General features: G+C 47.5%; 2 protein-coding genes across 2 annotated transcripts in view; both read right to left on the bottom strand.

Annotated features, from left to right (window-relative positions):
- Positions 1-19,912, bottom strand: part of Znf862 (zinc finger protein 862) — a 29,131-nt gene extending 9,219 nt beyond the window's left edge. Inside the window, exons 1-5 of the mRNA XM_028879623.2 lie at positions 19,692-19,912; positions 15,209-15,326; positions 13,395-13,499; positions 11,014-11,714; positions 9,212-9,386 (exon numbers count right to left, since the gene is read on the bottom strand). Of these exons, the coding sequence (XP_028735456.2) occupies positions 9,212-9,386; positions 11,014-11,714; positions 13,395-13,499; positions 15,209-15,326; positions 19,692-19,715 (1,123 nt within the window). The 5' untranslated portion in view covers positions 19,716-19,912. The remainder of the gene's footprint in view (positions 1-9,211; positions 9,387-11,013; positions 11,715-13,394; positions 13,500-15,208; positions 15,327-19,691) is intronic.
- Positions 19,913-21,411: 1,499 nt separating this feature from the next.
- Positions 21,412-22,513, bottom strand: part of LOC114700116 (SCO-spondin) — a 55,523-nt gene continuing 54,421 nt past the window's right edge. Inside the window, exons 102-103 of the mRNA XM_028879626.2 lie at positions 22,164-22,314; positions 21,412-21,585 (exon numbers count right to left, since the gene is read on the bottom strand). Of these exons, the coding sequence (XP_028735459.1) occupies positions 21,563-21,585; positions 22,164-22,314 (174 nt within the window). The 3' untranslated portion in view covers positions 21,412-21,562. The remainder of the gene's footprint in view (positions 21,586-22,163; positions 22,315-22,513) is intronic.

Genomic DNA, 22,513 nt, shown 5'->3' with positions numbered 1-22,513 from the left:
GTGGTGGTGGTGGTGGTGGTGGTGGTGGTGGCTCACGCCTTTAATCCCAGCACTCAGGAGGCAGAGCCAGGCAGATCTCTGTGAGTTCGAGGCCAGCCTGGTTTACAGAGTGAGCTCTAGGACAGGCACTAAAACTACACAGAGAAACCCTATCTCGAAAAAAAAGGGGGGGGGGAGGCGGGGCTTCAAGAAAAAGAGTTAATGTCGACAGTAAGAAAAGTCATGATGGTGCTGCAGGAAAGAAGAAAGGGAGCTCGGAAACAACAGCAAAAATAAAAGGCAGAAAATAGAGAAAAAGAAATAAAACAGAGTCTAAGTCTAGCAAGCATCTGCTAACACAAGTGTTCTGAGAAAAAAGAAAAAGACGAGATTGAGGACATCACAGGAGGCCATTTTCCCAGGTACAAAGTTGGGGAGGGGAGGGGAGGGGAGGAGAGGGGAGGGGAGGGGAGGGGAGGAGAGGGGAGGGGAGGGGAGAGGAGGGGAAGGGAGGGGAGGGGAGGAGAGGGGAGGGGAGGGGAGGGGAGGGGAAGGGAAGGGAGGGGAGGAGAGGGGAGGGGAGGGGAGGGGAGGGGAGGGGCCCCAGAGCTACTGTAACACCCACTGGAGCATATATATCATGAAGTACACTAGTACACTAGAAGAGATTTTCAAAAGGTCATTAGTACTTTTATTTATGCACATGTGTGTGTAGGTGTGTGTACATGAGTGTTAGATGCCCCGAGGCTGGAGTTACAGGCAATTGTGAGCTGCCAGATGTGGGTGCCGGAAACTAAACATGAGTTCTCTGCAAGAGCAGCTCATGGTAACTGCTGAGCCATCTTTCCAGCCCCCACTGGGATAGATTTTAAAAGCTCTCAGAGGAGAAATACTATGTTGTGTTCAAAGACTTAGGAATAAGAAGGGTATTCAATTTCTCAGCAGCACCAGTAAAAACCCAACACAACAATGCTCTCAACCCATGCTGAGGAAATGGTTTCCATCTGGACTCCATGCCCATCAAGTCATCACTCAATCATGCTGGGTACCATGAAGGCCCCTGCAAATCCTAAAGACACCTGCAGTGTCTTAAAAAGAAGCTCTTGGATCTACCATTTGCTAGGAAGCTACCAGAAGATGTGTCTTCTAAAACGTCCACAAAAAGGAAAGACCCAGGAAGTGGGAACGTGACAAAAGAGACTCCAAGCCACAGTGTGTGGCAGGCCTAGGAACTAATCTGAGCAGGGGAGAGGAAGGCCCAAGAGGAGAGCTCCCAGAAAAAGGATGACGGCAACAGATCTCAGGATGTTTGACCACAGGCAAAGACATCAGATGTGTTTCTTAACTCCACTGGAGAGTTCAGACAGAATCAGAGGGAGTACAAAAAAAAAAAAAATTAACCAAATAAAAAACATGAAAAAAATCCACTTCCAGGGTGAAAAAACTCTATAATGAAGGAAACAGCACAATACAGCACAGTAAACAACACACAAACACAATCAGGCAAATAACTGACATTGATGTAACCATAAAAGTGTGCTATACCTGTTCTGAGAGGATGGAGGGAAGAGAAGTGGACCTGCGTGGCGTAAGAGGCCATGTCTTCATCCTCCACAGTAGGAACCACTAGGTAACATCTAAAATTAAACCAGGAAGAGCAATGAACACATGCAACAGGGTACTTAAGTATGACTCTGCCTGCCTGTTTGGGCTGAGGGCATCAAATATGAGGCACCAGGGCCAGGTAGATGGCTCGGCAGGTAAGAGTACCTGCCACCAGGCGTGACAACCTGGGTTCAAGTCCTAGGACCTATGTAGTGGAAGGAGAGAAACAAACTCCTCCCACAAGTTGTCCTCTGACTGGCAGGCACGCACCACAGACATGCACACATCTGCAATACATAAATATAATTCTAGAAGAGTTTAAGTGGAGTTTTGTTGCCTTTAACAGGGCAACAAGGCCCCTACAAGACACCACAGGCTAATAAGAAACCCAGGGAGGGCTAGAAATGGGTTACTTCTTTTGGAGTTGGCCAGTGAGGTCCCATAGAACCCCCAACATTACAGGCCACTGCCAACAGTAATGGTTACCCTCCAGAACTCGGTGGTGAGACCCCACAGCTGATGACACAACTTGAAATGAGCCATAGATAGGACATGGAGACATCAAACTGGTACTGACCTAGAAGCTCTGGCCCCATTGGTCAGCACTCATAGAGCTGGAAGGTGTTATGCATGCTGCTGGAGGAGTAAGCAATCACAAATCTTACCCACTGTGAACCCTGCAGACACGCCCACTGGTACAATAGTAAGATAAATGTCGTGGGAGTAACCAACCACCTTCTGACTAGGTGTAACACCAGTTCCGTAAGATAGGAGTTGTACCTGACACCATTACCGAGGCCAAGAACCTGTGGCTAGACAGGTCAGAGGGGAGAACGTACCGTCATTCTAAATGCACACAGTATTTAACAAACTGATAGTGACTTATCTTCACACCCGTAGATCAGAGCTCCTCTTGACCCTCCCCAGGGAAGCTTCTTCCTCAAGTAGATGGCAATTACCAGAGACCCACAACTGGTGAAGGTGCAGAGAATAAGAGACGGTGGAATGCTCAGCCTTAAGTGGGACCTCTATATCATATTCCCCCTCTCCAAGCCCAGGGGTCATTGCGGAAGGGGGGCGGAAAGAGTGTAAGAGCCAAATACTGGAGAGAAATAAAATGTGGCTTATTCATACAATAGAATATTATTAAGACATAAAAATGAACGAGAAACTGACAGATTAAATGACTTTGGTGAACCTTCATAATTTCATTTGTAGATCTTTCCATTTCTAATTTATAAATACATTTGGGGTTATAAATTATAAATGTACTGCCTCCTGTCAACATTGTATACTTCTATTTGATGATTTCTGTGTCAAACATTATATGGAAATGTTTCCAAGTATTTTCTGTATTAACTGTGAATGAATAGAACAAAATAAATTGCCTGTGATGGGAAAAAAAAAAAAAAAAGATTTCTATTACAGAAGCCTCCTGTGGTGGGACACGCCTTTAATCCCAAACCCAGGAGGTAGAGACAGCAGAAGCTCTGTGAGTGTGATGCCAACCTGGTCTACAGAGCAAGATCCTGGACAGCCAAGAGTGCATAGAGAGACCTGTCTCAGAAAAATAAAACAAACAAACAAACAAACAAACAAAAAAAGAATTCTAACATGAGACTGGAGCAGTGGCTTAGCAATTACAGTATTGGCTGTTCTTCCAGAAGACCTAGGTTCAATTCCCAGCACCTCAATGGAAGCTCAAAGCTGTCTATAACTCCAGTTCAGAGAATCTGATGCCCTCTTCTGACCCCAATGGACAAAAGGCATGTACATGAAAAAACACTCACAAACAAATAAATAAAAATTTAAAAATTCGGGCTGGAGAGATGGCTCAGAGGTTAAGAGCACTGACAGCTCATCCAGAGGTCCTGAGTTCAGTTCCCAGCACCCACATGGTAGCTCACAACCATCTGTAATGAGATCTGGTGCCTTCTGTCATTCAGGAATATATGCAGACTGTAGATGTAATAAATAAATCTTAAAAATAAATAAAATAAACCTTTAAAAAAATTAAAAAAAAAAAAAAGAGTGTAGGAGCCAGTGTTCTCTGGACAGGGCAGCTGCATACATGGACTAAGAGCAGTTGAGACATCATGCACAAGACCTCTGCAAGCTCAAGTCAAACTTGAGTCCAAGCACTGGCAGGGGAGGTGGGCACGAAATTCTCCCCCTTTTGGCAACTGATGGCTGCTGGGAAAGGGAGAATCAGCTTTGTGAGGGTGTGGTCCCTGGTAGGTTGACCATGCTCAAAAGCACAAATTGGACTCAATGAGTTTTTCTTTTAAATGATACAAATTTGGGTGAGTAAGAAAGAGGGTGTGGATCTGGGAGGAGTTGGAGAGGGGTGAATACAATAAAGACAAAGTCATCAAATAACGAATTTTTAAAAATGAGGCACCTGCCACCTATCATTCAAGTGGGGTCATGGCACAAACACAGAAAAAGACGGTGCTGCCCCTGACCTGTGAGGAGGCAGGCAGAGCGGACCCTGAGGAGGTCAGGAAGCAGATGTTGGAGATGTCTGGGGGAAAGCTGTCAAATGGATCGTGAACCCCCTCCTGCTACCATAGGGAAGGTGGGGATGCACCACCCCTCTCCCTGTAGCTGTGGGGGTTGTCATAGGAACAGCTGAGGGTGCTCCTTTGTTAATGAACTGCAAGAAAGCCAAGCCCCAAGTTCCACACCCAAATGAAGGATGTGGCACTAGCAGGGAGAGCTTGCAGCCTTCCTCCCCGGTCCTCCCGGGCAGAGTCTCTGGGCCAGGATCTTGATTCTGGGTTAATGAGAACCAAAGCAGGGAGCCCAGCTGAGCTTACCGGGTCTTCTGACCTGGAGAACTTCAAGACAATAAATATTTCTGATCCTTCTTGGCCACTCTCATTCCCAGCATGACAGGGGCCACCCCAAAAATCAGATCTAAAAGGATTATTGTGGTCCTGGCTTGTTCTTCACCCCCTCGCTCTAGGCTGCCCTAACCTGGAGGCACAGTCCTGTGTCCAGCTCTGGAGAAGTTGGCCCTCTGGCTTCCCCTTGGTCATTCTAACATTCCTACTTGTCTCCTGGGCAGATCTTCCCTCTCAGATTTGGTTTCCATTAGGTGATACAACTTCTCCCCACCTACATGGGGCCAGGCTGTAGCTAAGAATCTCTTTCACAGGCAGGCACTGCTCTTCTGAAGTGAATGACCCATTTGCTTAGCACAAGATGCCTTCTTGACTAATAAAAATCCTAGGTTAAGGGGCTCTGGATGCTGGTAGAGGGCTTGCCCTGTATGCACAACGCACTGGACTCAATCCCTAGCACAATATAAACCTGGTGGGGTGCATGCCTATAGTCTTAGCACCTGGAAGGTGAGGCAGGAGGATTAGATGTTCAATGTCATCTTCAACTATACAGTGAGTTTGAGGCCAGCCTGAAATACACCAGACCCCTGAGGTCTCAAACAACCAAACTAACCAGACCAAACCAAAATAACCAAACAACCAAAATAACCAAGCCAAAACAAATGAAACTAAAGACTCAGGTCAGCCTGAGTGTTTCTATTACTGACAAATGTCCATCCCTCTTTCTTCTTTCTGTCTCTTTCCTTTTCTTTCACAGAGTCTCAGGCTGGCCTTCCAAACCCTTGATCCTTCTGCCTCAGCCTCCTGAGTCCTGGGATTTCAGGCATGTACCACCATGTCCAATGACAAGTTTTAGTTTCTTAACAGTTAAATGTAAACTAGATTTCTAGATGCTTTTTGGCAGGAAGGAAGAGACCTCATCAAACATGATCAGAATGTGAAAACAGAATGTAAAACACAGAAATAAAAGAACAGCTGGGCAATCTGCAGATGACAGACAAAATAGTTCTAAGTGAGTGAACCCCAAAGAGAGACTAACAGGAAACACTGAGTGAGAAAGGCTGTAGACAGAACTCGGAGCAGAGCACTGGCCTAGCGTGTAGGGGCCCTGCGTTCTGCCCCGAAAGCCATGAAAAATCAAACAGAACCAAGCCCTCCTCTCTATGAGAAGATGCTGTTCTCTGCATGTTCAGCACTGTTGGGACAGCCAGGTACCTGTGACAGGTGAATTACAAGTCTACAGAGCTGAGAAGCTTTGAGCCATCCAACTGCTAAATGAATGGAAATTAATGTTAAATTTCACTGCACCAAACTAAAATTTCTGTTTGAGAACAGGTCAAGGGCTGGGGATGTAACTCAGTGGTTGTACTGGCTAGTTTTATGTCAACTTGACACAGGCTAGAGCCATCAGAGGAGGGAGCTTCATTTGAGAAAATGACTCCATAAGATAGGGCTGTAGGCAAGCCTGTAGGGCATTTTCTTAATTAGTGATTGTGGGTGGTGCCATCCCTGGGCTGGTGGACCCGGGGTTCTATAAGAACTCAGGCAGAATAAGCTATGAGGAGCAAGCCAGTAAGTAGCACCCTCCGTGGCCTCTGCATCAGCTCCTGCCTCCAGGTTCCTGCCCTGCTTGAGTTTCCGTCTCCATTTCCTTTGAAGATGAACTGTGATGTGGAAGCATACACTGAACAAACCTCTTCCTCCCCAAGTTGCTTTGGTCATGGTGTTTCATCATAGCAGTAGTAACCCTAAGACAGTGGTTGTCTTAGTTTGGGTTTCTATTGCTGTGATGAGAAACCATGATCACAGCAGCTGTTATAAAGGGCTGGCCTACAGTTCACAGGCTTAGTCCATTATCATCATGACTGGAAGCGTGGTGGCATGCAGGCAGACATGGTGCTGGAGAGGAGCTGAGAGTTCTACATCCAGATAGGCAGGGAACAGGCAGAGAGAGTGACAATGGCCCTGGCTTGAGCATTTGAAACCTCAAAGCCCCCCCCCCCCAGTGACACACTTCTTCCAACAAGGCCACACCTCCTAACAGTGCCACTCCCTATGAGCCATGGGGGCCATTTTCATTCAAACCACCACAGTGGCAAAGCATCTGCCTAGAATGAGCAAGGTCCTCTATTCCATCATTAGCTACAAACCAAAATAAAAGCCAGACTCAAGAATAACAAACTTGCTGGGCAGCAGTAGCACACACCTTTAATCCCAGCACTCAGGAGGCAGAGCCAGGCGGATCTCTGTGAGTTCGAGGCCAGCCTGGTCTACAGAATGAGATCCAGGACAGGCACCAAAACTACACAGAGAAACCCTGTCTCGAAAAACCCAAAAACCAAATAACCAAAAACAAACAAACAAACAAAACTCTGAAAGAGCATTGGAACTCTGTAATTGCCTTTCCCACTATAAACTCTGAGAAGCAGCAGTGAGGAGACAGACTAAAGTAAGAACAAAAGGGAGTGTGTGGCCAAGTGTGCCGCAACGGGATGTCACCCACTTCTCACTAAGGTGACAGAACCAGCAGTGATCCACAGGGACAGTGTGAAAGACCAACTGCTAGCTACCCGCAAAGGGGTCGGGGTACAACAAACAAAAAGACTGGCATCTTCTGCGGCTGCATGAACTTTTCAATGACCGTATCTTATGCATGGTGCCATCTTTAATGCCAGCACGATGAACACCAATGTCTCAACTCAAAGAAAGGGAGTCCAGCTAGTAACAGACATGCACGACAGGGGTTGTATCCGAGTCCGCTGTACACTAAGAGACAGGGCAGCAGGACTCCCTTCGGACATTTACCAGATGAATGACTGTGGTCTGGGCACTGTCCTCTATATGGAAAGTATTACTGCCTACTTTCAGAATTGGTTTAAATATCACATCAAACATACAGAAGGCTTTTAACACAAGACCAGCCCTTGGCAGACATTCAGGCCACAGCAAAGCCACTGCTGCCATTGCCAGACATTTAAAAAAAAAAAAAAAAAAAAAAAAAAACCTTACCAAAAGAAAACCATGAAGCATTCCTATGTACGCAGATCATAGTATTTTGAGCTAAGATACAAGGAACAAGTTTTAAAAATTAAAAGATAATGCAAAATTATCTGGAAGCAAACTGCCTTGCTATTGAAGGCTACTTTGAAAAAAGAAAACCCAACTTTTTAAAGTTAGTGTGTAATTACTTTGTTTGTCTGTTATAAGGTCTTACTCTGTAACCCTGGCTGATCTGGAACTCTCTGTATCCAGCATGGCCTCAAACTCACAGTGAGCCTCCTGCCTCAGTTCCCTGCCCAGCTGGTGTGCAATTTTTGCAAATGAATTTCCCCTGGATCTTGCTTCTTAGCTGTACAGTAGCGGCACTGATGTTCTGGAAGCACATCACCATCACAGGCACCAGATCAAAGGGACAGAGACAAGTCCTCCGTCACCGTAAGATAATGATTACTCAAGAAACTTCTGAAATGTCTGGGGAGCCATGTAAGACTGCAAACAGCGATTGCAGTGGCGGAGCATTCACCCGGCACATAGAAGGCCCGGATCTAAACTTCTGCACCACACACAGGCAAGAGTAACTATGGAATCATGAATAATAATAAAAACAAGTATACAGAAGGAGAATGTTGGAAAGTGGAGCTGGAGAGATGGCTCAGTGGTTAAGAGCACTGTCTACTCTTCCGAGAACCCAGGTTCGTTCCCAGCATTCACATGGCAGCTCACAATCATCTGCTAATCCAGTTCCACGGGATCTGATGCCCTCCCCTGGTCTCCACAAGCACTGCACACACATGGTGCACACACACACACACACACAGACAAACACTCATACACACTAAAAGACAAACAAATAAGAAGGTATGTTAGAAAGTAACCCAGACTGTGGCTGTAGTGTAAACAAAGGCACATGCCCATCGACAGAGCCGTGAGGCTGTGTTTTTCATTCTAGAGAAGTCATTCCCCAGGCAGACGTTATGAGAGGTGCTGCTGCCGTTCCCGTGTGTGCACACAGCGGCCTGCTCTGCCGACTCCTGCTACGGTGCACACTAGTGACACCAGGAAACACCAGCTCTAAACACAACAGCTGTCTCCCCGTCTGAGGCGGCATGGCACCCTGGGGAAACAAATGCAGGAGAGGTCAGCCTCGGCTACCCTAACTCTCCAAGGCCCAGGCCTGGTGACATTAATGCCCAGGGCTTTGTGCTGGCACCCGGAAAAGATGACAGAGCCTCAGGCTGTTCAGATGGAGTGGGAACCCTGAGAGACCCATTCGTCTTCAGCCTCTGCTCATCCTGCTCCCATGCCCTGTCTTGCCAAGGTACCCTTCCTCCATCCGGGGGACCTGGTTTTGTGTCCCCCACAATACTTCTCCGAAGACTTCTTGACTTCTCCATCCCACACCCAGACTTCCCTACCCCACTTCCGTAGCCCCAGGGCACTCTTCCAGAACCTTCTTATGAACTCAGATGTCTCACAGTTTCCTTCAAAGGCCTGCTGCTGCCACAGGTCCACCAGTCCCTAAACGCCCCGCAGCACCCAGCAAGTATCAGGTTATCAGTGGATGTGAGTGGGGGAGGGGCGGATGGATGGACAGAAAGATGATGGAAGACGATTGAAGAGGCGACCCAGTACAGTGACCCAAAGCAGGCAGTGTTCGGAGGGACAGAAGACAGGCTCACTCTCTGCTCAAAAGGAAAGGGCGAAGCTGGGAGAAGGCCACAGCTGCTCTGAGGTCCCTGAGCCAACGACGGTGGTGTGTAAAAGCTCATGGAAAGCTTTACCCAGGGAAGCCAGCAGCTCGTAGTTCATCCGCATCACATCTCTGTAGAGCTCCTTCTGCCGCTTGCCCAGCAGGCCCCACTCCTCCCGAGAGAAGTACACCGCCACATCCTCAAACGTTGCAGGGGGCTCCCCGAACGCCCGGGGATCCTTCAGCTGCGCGCTGTCAGGAGGCCCCTGCAACACAGAGCAGCGCTGCTCAGCCCACTGTTGGAGTGAGGCACGAGGCATGACTGCAGCCTTCTGAAGACACCTTTCTCCCTGGATGCCCACCAAGTAGCCCAGGAATGGATTCCCTGCTGAAAGTCATCAAATCCATGAGCCCCAGGTAATACAGAAACCAAAGTGGCTCAGTCGGATCCAAGCGTCTTTAGGAAAGAGAAAAACTCACAGAACAGAATCTCTGACTGTTGGCTGTCACCTCGAGTCCCATGGTCACCCTACACTCACTGTGGCTGTAGAGAGGACTGTCTGCCTCCAGGGTCTACCCACAGGATGCGAAGGAAGCAGCGGTTAAAAAGAACTGAAGGGGCTTAGAACTAGGGAGGGCTTTATGCACACCACACTGCTAGAATCCTGAGGCTCGGAAGTCAGACCTGTTATTACCTCCTCACACTAAAAAATAACAAAAACATGAAGAGAAGCTTTGCCCTTTCTCTGGATTCCAGAGAAACTTGACCACCCAGTAGAGGGCTCCTACGATGTTGTCTGTGAGGAACACCTGAGCTACCCACTAACCCCGACCGATAGTTTACTGTTAAATTCTACTTGCTTGTGAGAGTTGAGAGCTGGGGCAAATTCAAGTCACTCAAAGATCTCAGGGAACAGTTTCCTTAGCTACCAACTCTCCAGGAAATTAGGCAATCATGAAATAAATACAAGTTGAACATTATCATCTAGTGTGGTCCAGCAGAGCTGTACCAAATGGAAGAAAAGTACCAGGCTGGTGGCCAGAGCTCTGGGCAAAGGCCAGCACTGGCCACAACAGCTTGTGGATTCTGGACTCCGTGAGGTCACTTCTTCCTGAGTCTCAGTTTTCTCCCAATATGGTGAATTTAGCAACTCTTGCTCTACCACCTCAGGGTAACCTAGACATAGCTCATCACATAGCACCTGTGAAAACTCTGATGTTAAAACGTTAAAGGTACTAAATATCACAACACGGTCTATGCTCAGTTTGTGATGGACTAATTCTTGACTTCTGTGGCTGTTATGAATGCTGGATAAAGATCGCCATTCCTTCTATGGAAAGTCAGGATGCTCTGTACCATGAATTAGGCTTTGCTGTCTATAAAACAGAGGATAGTACAGCAGTTGTCCCAGTTAAATGAATTAATACCTATAAAGCATTTAAAGCAACATCTAGTGCATTAAAATAACGTGAGCTGGGCCTGGAGAGATGGCTCATTGGTTAAGAGCATTTGCTGCTCTTCCAGAGGACCTGGGTTCAATTCTTAGCACCCACATGGCAGCTCCCAACATTTATGACTCCAGTTTCAGGAGATCTAATGCCCTCTTCTGGCTTCCACAAGTACTGCACACATGTGATGCACAAACACCTGTGCAGACAGACACTTACACAGATAAAAAAATAAAAGTATCAAAAAAGAGAAAAGCTCTGTGGCTGTTATGTAGAACTGAATAGTACTGTAAAATAAAATAAAATAATAATAAAAAAAAGAGAAAAGCATGTGTGCTCTGGTGACCCTATGATGTCAGTGATGAACATCACTACTGTTCTTTTTTTTACTGTCACTTTCAATATGAGTCCCCTCTAAGGCACAGCAATCAATAAACACATTACCTGGCTGCAGAATTCAGTAGTGTCCTTATACAAAGTATTGCTACTTGAGGGATTGAGGATGCCACTGCCAGTTTCTTTTTGCCTCAAATCTGACATGCAGTCTAGATGCAAAGCAGGGATGGCCCCACTCCCTGGAGGGCCCTCTAGTTCAGCTCTCGGGCTTGACAGGAACTCAGCTATGCCATCAAAGTCTCCCAGGGGCCCCGGAGGGTAGAACGTGGGATAGTCTGCAGTGAAGAGGCAGTCAGGGCTGGCCAGGATATCTGCAGAACTCTCCCTGAGACTCTGGAGGTGGGCTGCCCAGACGGGGTTCTTGGCGGCCAGGGCGTTGACACAGAGCATGTGGGCCTTGCTCTTGGCGTGGTATTTGAGAGTTTCCACCTTGAATGGTCCAGTGTAGCCTTCTACTAATCTTGACCGTCTGTCCCTGCCAGATGGGTATTCTCGGCAGACGGCACAAAACAGAGCCGTCTGTTCCTCGTTCATGATCAACCATGGAAACTGTGTGAACCACGACTTCTGGATAGAACGGGAGTTCTTGTCTTGGGGGCTGTTTCTTCCTGTCCAGTCTCCCTCGATGGCGCTGTTCTCTGTGCTGAAGTGGGCAAGGCAGGCTTTCTTTTGAGGTGGTAGGTATGGCCCTTGCTCTCTGGCGGAACCCTGCATATCTATTTCTTCCATGTAGTTCACGTGGGTTTTTCCTTTCAAAGAAAGAGATCATTGAAATTTGAAATCCTATGGTCTGAGAGCCATCAATATACAAATGGTAGGGCACACTCAGTCCAAAATGACACCTACTCCTCTCTACTTGCTCTAAAGAATATCATAACTGAATTCTCGACTCTCACTTGCCTGACTCCTCATACCCATCTTGCTTCCCCAGCAGGAAATCAAGCAGGTATGCTTTAAGCAAATGTTTCCTTTCAAATAAATTAAAGGGGAGATGGATACATTGGATCAAATGGACATGGCTGCACTTTGACCAAGGCCACCTCAGACAGTGGCCCTCTCTAGGTTCAGAGCTTACTTAGGATAAAACACCGAGGGCGTGGCAACACAGGGTTTAAAGAGATGGAGGAGCCAGACTCCAACTCTCACTCGTAGGAACTTCTTTCTGGGGTGGGCCTAGCAGAGAGGCCCCTGCATTCTGCTTAAGAACCTAAGGCAAGGCAGCCACCTACGCACTGGGCACAGCTGCAGTCCCCAGACAGCAGCTGGTAAGCTGCAATCCACCTCTGCATACAAACAGTCCTCTTCATCTTCTGCAGGGACTGTGCTCCAGGCCCCTGGCAGATGCCTGGGCCACGGAGGGTCCTAGACGATGTGCTGTATTTTTTCCCATCTATACATAAAAGTGATAACATTTCATTTATAAATTAGGCATAATAAGCAAGTAGCAATAACAAAATGGAACATAATAATATTGTAGTTAAAGTTGTGGAAATGTGGTCTCTCTTCTTTAAAATACCTTACTGCCTTACATTAACTGTGGCTGACAGTCGGTTACCTAACACCACGGGGAGTCCATGGATAAAGGGAGTGCACACTGCACAAATGGGGCGACTGCAGTTCTAGCTGGTGATGCAGATGAGGTACTCAGGACTCAGTGTCCCTCTATTACACCCTAACCTTTCAGAGTTCAAAATGCTCGTGGCCTCATGAAGCCTTTTCTTCTTCAAACTAAACTCGAAGTTTCTTTCTTTACAGAAACGAAACTGTAATTCCTTGGAACCACTTCTTATCATCAAGCTAAGTTTCAGTGCTCAGTGGCCAAGGGCTCTTTTTAATTCAGTCTGAAGAACTGAGCACGAAGTTACTAACAGCCAGTAGGCCACAAATGAAGAGCCCCGCAAGGGGAGACAAAAGAAAACAAATGGGCCTCTGGGTTTCTTTGCAATCACAGCAGTCCAGAGATGCCTGTGGTCTAGCTGAGGAAACCGCAAGAGAGAGCTGACGCTGTGGATCTGACTCACACAGGAGAGAGAGCTCTGCTGAACTGGGTTAACTCTGTCATCTCCTAAAGCAGAGATGCCACCCTTAGGACTTAGCAGATAACTGTCCGTTCACTGTTCCGTTCACTCGATGACAATTTTAGACCTACTGTGTGCCAGGCACCGCCATGGACACTGAAAATACAGCAGGAAGTAAGACAGTCACACCACCTTGGAGTTTTCTGTATAAACACTGGCTGTAGGGCAGAAATCCAAGGAGGGAGGTGAGAGGGTGGGGCAGGGGTACACATTCAGACAAGGTGACATCTGTGGGAAGGACAGTGTTCCTCCTGCGCATGGTGGGAACAGGCAGATAGGGTGCGGTTGGCTCCTAGTGCCCACCCTGCTCCTTGTCAGTAAGTACCGCCTTTATGAACAGACCACACTCACCAGGATGATGGTTCAGGAGACGCCTCTGGCCCTGGATGTTGCCTAGCCATGGCTCAGTCCCTTGCCCAAACTCATGGAACAGCTCAGGATTGGCAGCAGTTGGTCCTGAGTTGGGAACACGGAAAAGCCATTAGTGCCTGGCTCCAGGTCCTAACACCAAGGGGAGACTCTGCCTGGGACAGCCTCCATGTTGTGAGACTGTGGGTGGTAAAGGAATCAGATGGTCGGGCTTAGTGGTTTAGAAACTCTGCTATCTGTGAGACCTCCAAGAGAATGAGGTAGCAGGCAAAAACCAAGGGCGGGCATAGGCAAAGCTAAAATGGCATTAAATTGTCAGGTTACAGGGCTGGAGAGAAGGATCAGTGCTTAAGATCACTGGCTGAGCCAGAGGACCCTGGTTCAGTTCCTAGTACCCACATGGCAGTTCACAAACATCCATAACTCCAGTTCCAGAGGATCTAACACCCTCTTCTGGCCTCCCTGGGCACCTGGCATACATAGGATATACAGACATAAATGCAGGCAAAACACTCATACCCATAATAATAAAAGTAAATAGAAGGCAACCATGTTGGACACAGATCCAGCCCTGGCATACAGTCCCACTTGCCAAGAGATGCCAGAGAGCTATATTTGCACATGAAAACTCCCTGTAGCTCAATGTTGGCAATTTAAACACTCTGTAGATGCCCCAAACTAAAATAGCAAAAGCTGAAAGAGCAAAGCAAAATGGAACAGAACTCCCACTGTGAGTCAAAGCTGGCTGTGAGCTACTGCTTTGCAACTTGAAGCTTCAGAGTCTTGGTGGTTTTCAACTTTATAAGCAGGCACAGCGATAGGACCCAGCCTTGCTATAACCCCACCACCCACAGAACACTGAGGTCATAGCTCCCATACCCTCATCCAACAAACACAAGTTAATTACCCTCATCCAAAAGGCTCAGGGGATGGGGACTAGGGATGTAATTCAGTTGGCACAGTGCTCGCCTAGAAAGATCAAGGCTCTGAGTTTAATCCCAGCATTTGGGGAGGCAGGAAGATCAGAAATTCAGGTCATTCATGGCTTTTTAGGGAATTTGAGGGCCAGCCTGAGCTACATGAGACTATCAGATTTTGGAGTTTTTCAGATTTTTAAGTATTTGCACTTTACTAGTAGAGCACTCCTAATCTAAAATACTCCAAAAATCAAGAACCTATGAGTGTAGGTGACTCTCTAAAAGTTTCAGAGTTTGCAGGATTTCAGATAGCAGACTTTTGGATTATGGATGCTCAATCTAGAATAGAACATATGTGTGCACAAACATTTGGAACACAATCACTTCTGTACTCAGTACAGAAGGTAAGACAAGAGCAGAGAAAACTTTGTTTAAAAACTAAAACAGAAGCAATGAAAAACACCAACATTTGTACAAAGTTTCTCGGTTCATTTCATCTCATTAAACTGCCTTAAGAAGAAAATCAAGGCCTACAAGGTCAAAAGCACACCCGAGCATCAGTGTGTGGAGCTGGGGAGAGAAGAGATTCGTAAAGCTCTGGCCACCACTACAGACACCCTCCAGAATCCCGGGGGCTCACAGACCCACAGACTGTTTCCCCACTCTGCACTGTGGAAACAGCCCAAAGCATCAGACCGCCTGGCATTCTCTATTTGTCCTGGCCAACTTACAAAGAGGAGAAAAGGACTGGGGCTTAGCAGATGGGTAAAGATACCCAGAGAAACCAAAGAATTGCAGAAAATTCCTCAGTATGTCCTGACCCACGTGAGGCTGGGGACTCGGATCTAGACTGGCCGTGGTAGATGCAGGAATCCTTACCTAGAGGTGCTGTCAGCTTGTTGGAGGCAAAAAAGTCCTTCTGGGGCTGATTCAGCGTCATCGTCATCCATTCCTCCTGTAGCAAGTACAGTGTGATGTCATCAAAGGTCACAGGAACCTGAGAGGAAAAATGATCCCTGCGTAAGTATCAAGTTCCTGAGACACATCTTCCACACTGGCAGTCAGAGCTCCTACTCTACGAAGTTACCAGTGGGGGGGAGGGCAGTGTGGAAAGCGTTACTGATGCACGCGCGCGCACACACACACACACACACACACACACACACACACACACACACAACCTGCAACCAATCTCTCTTGCTATGTGAGTGAACTTCACAGTGGAAGTTGCAGCCACTGAACTCAATCAGAGCCTTCTTTATGAGACTGACCTAAGAAGTCTCTGTTTTTACATTGTGTGTGTGCGTGTGCGTGTGCGTGTGCGTGTGCGTGTGCGTGTGTGTGAATGTGTAGAGATTGGTGTTGGGTATCTTTCTCAATTGCTTCTCCTCATTTAAAAAATTTAAAAAATTTTAATATTTATGTGTATGAGTGTTTTGCTTGCATGTATGTACATGTCCCACACTCATGCCTGGTCCTGGGAAAAGTCCAAAGAGGGTGTCAGATCCCCTGGAACTCAAGTTACGGATGGTTGTGATCCACCATATAAGTGCTGGGAACTGAACTTGAATCCTCTTCAAGAGCAACAAGTGTCCTTAACAGCAGAAGGACATCTCTCCAGGCCCCAGAAATTAAAAAAAAAAAAGTTTTAGATTCATTCCCATCATTGAAACAGAATTACTATTAATTGGTATATGACCTCCAAATGTTTTATCTATGAATATATAAAAATGGAACATTTTTTAAAGTAGTAGTAGTAGAGGCCAGCCAAATGGCTTAGCTGGTAAAGGCACTTGCAGCCAAGCCTAATGACCTGAGTTAAGTCTCCGGCCCCACATGGTAGAAGGAGAGTCCTGACTCCTGCAAGCGCTGACCCCTGACTTACACACATACACACATACACCACGATAAAGAAAAAAACAACAGTAGTGAAACGATATTGCAAAACATTCACTTATAACAAGCATTTGTGCTTACAGAGTCTTCCAAATGCTACTGCAAAGTGGACTCCACTAAAAGGAAGCAGCCAGACAGGAAGGAGGTGCATGCAAAGACAGTCTAAGGGGATTAGTGTGGAGAAGTGTGTGTGTGTGTGGGGGGATCTGATCCCAGGAGGAATGCTGAACATCAGGACCAGAGGGCAGTCTATCCCTAGAGATGCAGGTTTAAAAAAAAAAAAAAATCTGTCACCCACAGGATATGATAGAGCACATCTGCCCATCAGTTAGAGGCTGCCAAAGAGCAACCATGAGTTGAAGGTTAGCCTGGTATATATAATGGGACCCTAAAAACAAACCAACTAAGCAAATGAAAAACTCAAACTCTTGTGAGCAGGGACACAAGGCTTCCTATTCATGCTGCTTCCCCAGGTTGAGAAGACACCATAGTGAAGACTAATAGTCCCATATCTTGAGCAGCACAATGAGGCAGGAACTGAATATGGAATGAAGACATGTCTTTTTACCCAGGGTGATACACAAATACCCGGCACCCCTCTTTTAAGCTACACTGTGGCAAACACCTTTCTGCTTCTGGGTGACTATAGTATAAAGTCTCAAGTCTGCTTGAATAAGAGAAATTTCTTACCTATGTAGGATGCAAAGTGTATCTCAATATTCTATTTTAGCCGGTTCCTCTATTAGGCACCCAAACCCCCTCAACACAAAGCTCAGTCCTCACTCTAGCTTACCCCACAGGAGTCTCTCCTCCTCCCATCACTCAACCTACCTTGATCTTTCCTCTCTCTACACCCCCAAACCTAGATCCCCTAACTACCCTTTTCTCCCACTACTTATGGTCTGCCTAGCCATCAAGGTCTTATCCACATTCTGTCTCTCAGGAGGGGCTTCCTTACTAGTCCCAGTGTGGTTCCTGCCCCAACCTAGGAATGCCTCAATTCTCCCCTACCTTGGGGCAGGAAACCTGTGCTTGGCTGTTTATTTTATAAGACGCCTCACAGGCACCACTCGCTCTCCTCCACAACATCACACAAAAAGAACTTCATAGTCAATTACTTCATTTTTTTCACTCAACATACACTTATTAAGTGTTCTTATATGCTGCCAAACAGTGATCTGTAGATGTGGAAAGAGACTCAAAGTGCAATAACAGAGCTGGATTGGGACAAAAATGATAAAGGATTGATCATTTCCATAAGAAAAGACAAAGATGGCCAGGAAGCAACAGACACATCCATGAAGTACATGTTGCAGACTCCTACACATGCCCAGCACCTCCACCAACACAACCCCCGGGACAGCATGGTGGGCTAGACTTGTGTCCACCAACCTCCTTTATGAGTCTTCCTTTTAGAAAATGCTTGCTCAGAGTCTCTTAAATACCACGGGTTGTTCTACAGTTCTAACTGGAGATACTACAAGTAAAGCCAAAAAATATATAAACAAGTAAGAGAAATTTGTAGACACCAGGGCTGAGACAAAACAAAGCAGGATGATTGGATGCAAGATGACAAGTCTTTGACCTCTTTCCATATTCTATCAATGACAGGCAACATATCCTACCTACAATCCAACAGCCCAAGATTGCTTTTAGTCAATAACTGTCACAAAGTATCAACTAAGTGGTATTCTGGCAAAGAGATGGAGCTATTGCAAAAGGACCCCCGATTTCACAGCTTTCTGCTCAGAATCTGAGTTCATATTCTACCCAGGCCTTTGTCTTTTCACTGGTTTGCAATGTCTTTACTGTGAGTTGCTTTTACAAGGTTTCTCCCATTTTTGGATAATGTCCTCATCTCTCAGGGTAGAAAACATATACACTCGGGGAGGGCTAAGCCTTTTGGAGACACCCTGCAATCCAGACTGGAATCAAGGGGAGATTTCTGAGCCTTGAGATTTTCAATTAGTGGTTGGATCTGAAAAAAAAAAATATCAAATTCCTTTGTTTCCTCCAAAAGATCTATATTCCTCTCTTCTTTTGTTAAAGGTTAAGGCAGGCTACTACTGAGAGAAGAGCTTGGAAATTAACCTTAAACCACTAATTCTAGTCTTGATGCCATTTTTAATACTCACAGCCTCATTTCCTCATCTGAATTCAAGTTCAATCTAAACCAATCTGAAGATACTACTCAAGAGAAAGGGCCCTTCCTTTTAGTGTGTGTGCCTGTGTGTTTCCCATAGTTTCTAACACACGCTGGCCTAACAGCTTTCCAGTTGACCTTGCCCTCACCCAGATATTCTAGAGACTGCTAGATCTGGAAAATCTCTGTAGCTAGTGAATTGGGTGAGGGGAGGATGGAAGAGATGCTTAAACAAAGAACAACTGCTTTTCTGAGACAGGAGCCTTTCCAGATAAAATTATGGCACCAAAATATCCTCCTCATCTTTTCTCTCCCGTGGGCCAACTTTCCCAGGTGCATCCAAGTTACTCAAGTGGAAACCACAGAAGAGGTCTCTGTGGAATAAGGTTCCTTTCTATTATTCTTGTACTTCCAACATCTTATCCAATGCAAACCTCAGAGAACACATGTTTATTAAATGGATATGAAGGAGACGGCGAGAGACAGAGGGGAGAGAAGTCATATAAGCGTTTGAAAACGTTTGTTGAGAAAATTCCTTCCGTGCCCCACCCGCAAATCCTCAAGAAGGGCTGCAAGAGCTGAGGATGTAGCTCAGTGGGTAGAACCCTTGTCTCCTCGGTTCAAGGCCCAGAGTCCGATCCCCAGCACTGCAAGCCTGCACAAAAGAACTGGCTGCAAAGAACACCAGAAAAGACCTGACTCTTAGGCTGCCTGTCTCTCAGGCAGTGTGCCCACAACCCAGCAATCCTGTCAACGCTCCGCTGCTCCACTTTCTACCCTACCTCACCTCCCATCTCCAAAGCCTCTTCTTGCCCAAAGCCTTGAAGTAAGATTGTGGAGTGTGTTTCTAAGCCATGCCCACATTCTTCATGAAGTAGATAAACTAGAAGTAGAAGTATGCAAGAAAATGCCAGGAGCCTTTTTTCCCTTTCTTGGGAAGGAGGAACAAGGAAAAACCAGGGTCTCTCTCCACTTCTCAGTTCCCCATCCTTTGACTCCCCTGGCGTCCTACCCAGCCTCTAGGTCTTAAAAGCAAGGCCTCCACCAAATGCCAAAGGGAGGAAAGGGGACCAGAAGCACTTCGGCATCACTATGCTTGGCTAGTCCCCCACCCCGAGACCACAGGCAGAGTGGTCACAAGCAGACGAATGGCTGACCCGAAGTGGGGTCAGGGAGTAGGGATGCGGGGGCCAGGATGAGTAAGTATCTCCCAGCCGAGGAAGATAAGGCAGGCGGGCGAACACTTTCCCGCAAGGCTAGCTCATCCGCTAGCCCAGACGGGGATGAGCGACAGAGAGCAGCCCCGTGCCCTTCCAGCCCTACCTTCCCCGTCTCCCCGGGCTCCATGGCCAGGTTCTAGCGGCCGTGCAGACCGCCTCCCTCCAGGCCTGTTCCGAGGCCGCCGCGGCCCACTCGGGACTTGGGATCCCGGAGCCCGAGTCACAGGGGCAGGGGAGACACGAGGCAGCAAACTTCGCTCTCCCACAGCGGGAGGCGGTAGGGCTCGCGCTGGCAGAGGCAGTGATGAGCTGGGACCAGTGCGGTACTAGCGCAGCGCTTTACGGCTGCCACCTCCCTGAGGCGGAGAGGCTCACGGGAGGTGTAGTCCAGCCTGGAGAGTGCAGACTGGACCGGCTCCTTTTGGTGTGAGTAACTCCCACTAGCACACACAGGTCAACAAGGTTAATCAAGAAAGTAATACTTTTTCCTTACATTTCTATTTTTGTTTCTTAAAAAATAAAAACAAAAACAAAAGAGCGTGTCACCTTGTAGCCCAAGGTGGCTACAATGCCTGATTCTCCTGCCTTAGCGTGATTATAGGCCAGGCCATCATGGTGGATTTATGGTGTGTGTGTGCGTGTGTGTGTGTGTGTGTGTGTGTGTGTGTGTGTGTGTGTGTGTGTGTGTGTGTGTGTGTGTGTGTGTAAGACTGGCCAGCAAGCTCGCAGGATCCTACTGTTTCCACACCCCCAGTGCTAGAGTTATAGGTGAGCGCTGCCCAACCTACCTCCCATGTGGGAGCTGGGATATAAAATTATCCCCCCCACAAAGACTTGTACAAAAATGTTCACATAATAGAAAACCCAGCAGCAACAGGAATCTCTATCAACTGGTAGATAGATAGGCAAGCCACAAGGAATGTCCATCAACTGGCAGATGATGGGCATTCTGTAGAAGACCCATGCAATAGCTACTATTTATCATTAAAAGGGAATGAACTGCTGTTGCATGTTATGATGTCAGTGAGGCTCAGAATCGTTAACTGAAAGAAGCCCGACCTGTGCATGAAATGTCCAGAAAGGGCAATTCTATTGAGATGAAAAGCAGTTTAGTGCTTGCCTGGGGAATCGGGAGAGGCTGGTTGTCAGGGGGCAGGGAGCAATGGAATGTTCTAAAACTGGACGACAGTGATGTTTGTGCAACTTTATTTATTTTCTAGTCAAGTCATCATAGTTTAAATGTAAAAAAGAATGAATTTCAGGTTGAGTGTGGTACCTCACACGGGTAATCTCAGTACACAGGAGGCAGAGGAGGTGGATTGTTGTTGGGTTTAAGGCCATCCTGGTCTATGGTGAGTTCCAGGCCAGCCAGGTCTCACACAGTGAGACCATGTCTTGAAAACCACACACACAAGCTAGAGAGACGGCTCAAGCAGTCAAGAGCACTGGCTGCTCCTCCAGAGGACCCGGGTTCAATTCCCAGCACCCACATGGTGGCTCGCAACCATATATAGTGGGATCTGATACCCTCTTCTGGAATACGGCAGCCTGAATACTCCAGAATTCCAGAATTCTCTGTGTTGTGATGGAATCACACTGGGTTGAAGGATATAACACTCATGTCTAATACAGGAGCTCTTCAGACTTCAGATTCAACCCTGTCCTACAACAACTGAGGAAACTCGGGCAGTGATGGGGAGTGACTTATTCAAGAGTGCCATGATGACACATGGTGGACCCACCAGAGCTGCTGCTCAGGTGCAGGCTGAGCTCTCCCTCCAGTCCCCTGCTGGGCCCAGGAACAGAGACCACACAGTAGAGTGTCAGCATCAGTTGCCAGCATTACTTTATTGGGAATATGCTAATACCACAGGTCTAGAGCCAGAGGCAGGCAAGTGGGCACTGAAGGAAGTGGGGTGTGCCGCAGAGCCCCACGGTCACGAGAGACAGCCCAGATGCGTCCAGCGGAGCCTGTCAGTGCTTTGAGAAATCACCATCTGCAGACAGAATTTCGAGATGGGCTCGTGAGAAGATGCACTAGTGAGACAAAATGGAGCAGGGCAGAGGACGAAGAGCTAGGGGACGTGCGGGGTGAGCTAGAGGACGAAGATGCCTGACGGTGTGCAGGGTGTAGCCGGTTCCTCCATGCCCTCTACCTAGGTTGTGCTGTCTCTCCTGTGTCTCCCCCACACTGGGCATACGACCTCAGTTATACACATCGGGTATGTAACTTAACCCGCCAGCTACTTGTCATGCACGCCCTTCAGAGTCCTCCCGGCAAGCCTGCGTACATGTCAGGCCTGTTCAAGGGATGGGGTCCTGAGTACGGGCCTCAGCAGAAGACTGAGATTTGACCCAGGTACAATTACTGCAAACACCCAAGTCCGTGTGTAATTGGAAAGGAAATAAACAGAATGCTGGGGAGGGGAAAGGATCAGAATAGACTGGTAAAGCCAAGGAAGAAGGGGACCATGTGCCGTGCATGCATGCATGCTCCTAAGGCCTCCTGAAGGGGAATTCTGACCTTGCCCAGGATGGTCCTACAGAGCCCCTGTCCCTCCTCAGCCAGACCCACCCTGGCAGGCACTGCACTGGCAGCTGTGAATCACTGGCAACACCACTGGCTCTGTGTGGCCGTCGGGGCAGTGGAGGTTCAGGAGCCGCACGGGGCTGTCAGGATCTAGATGGTAGCTACAGCAGTCACACAGGCTCTGCAGGTAGGGTTCCTGGGCGAGAGAGGCTGGTTGAGTGGGTAGGGAGCCAAACGGGGAAGGGCCAAATGCCAGTTGTTCCGGACTCCCAAGGTAGCCTGGGCAGTGGGGAGCATCACCACCAAGCCCCCTTCCTCAAGAAGCCCACTTTCTTCACCCCACCCCCAGCATATCTGAACATCCAGTGAATGAATGCATCAGGGTAAGAATGTGG

This window comes from Peromyscus leucopus, chromosome 3 (assembly GCF_004664715.2).
Source record: "Peromyscus leucopus breed LL Stock chromosome 3, UCI_PerLeu_2.1, whole genome shotgun sequence".
NCBI lineage: Eukaryota > Metazoa > Chordata > Mammalia > Rodentia > Cricetidae > Peromyscus > Peromyscus leucopus.
This window is presented reverse-complemented; position numbering and strand designations above follow the sequence as displayed.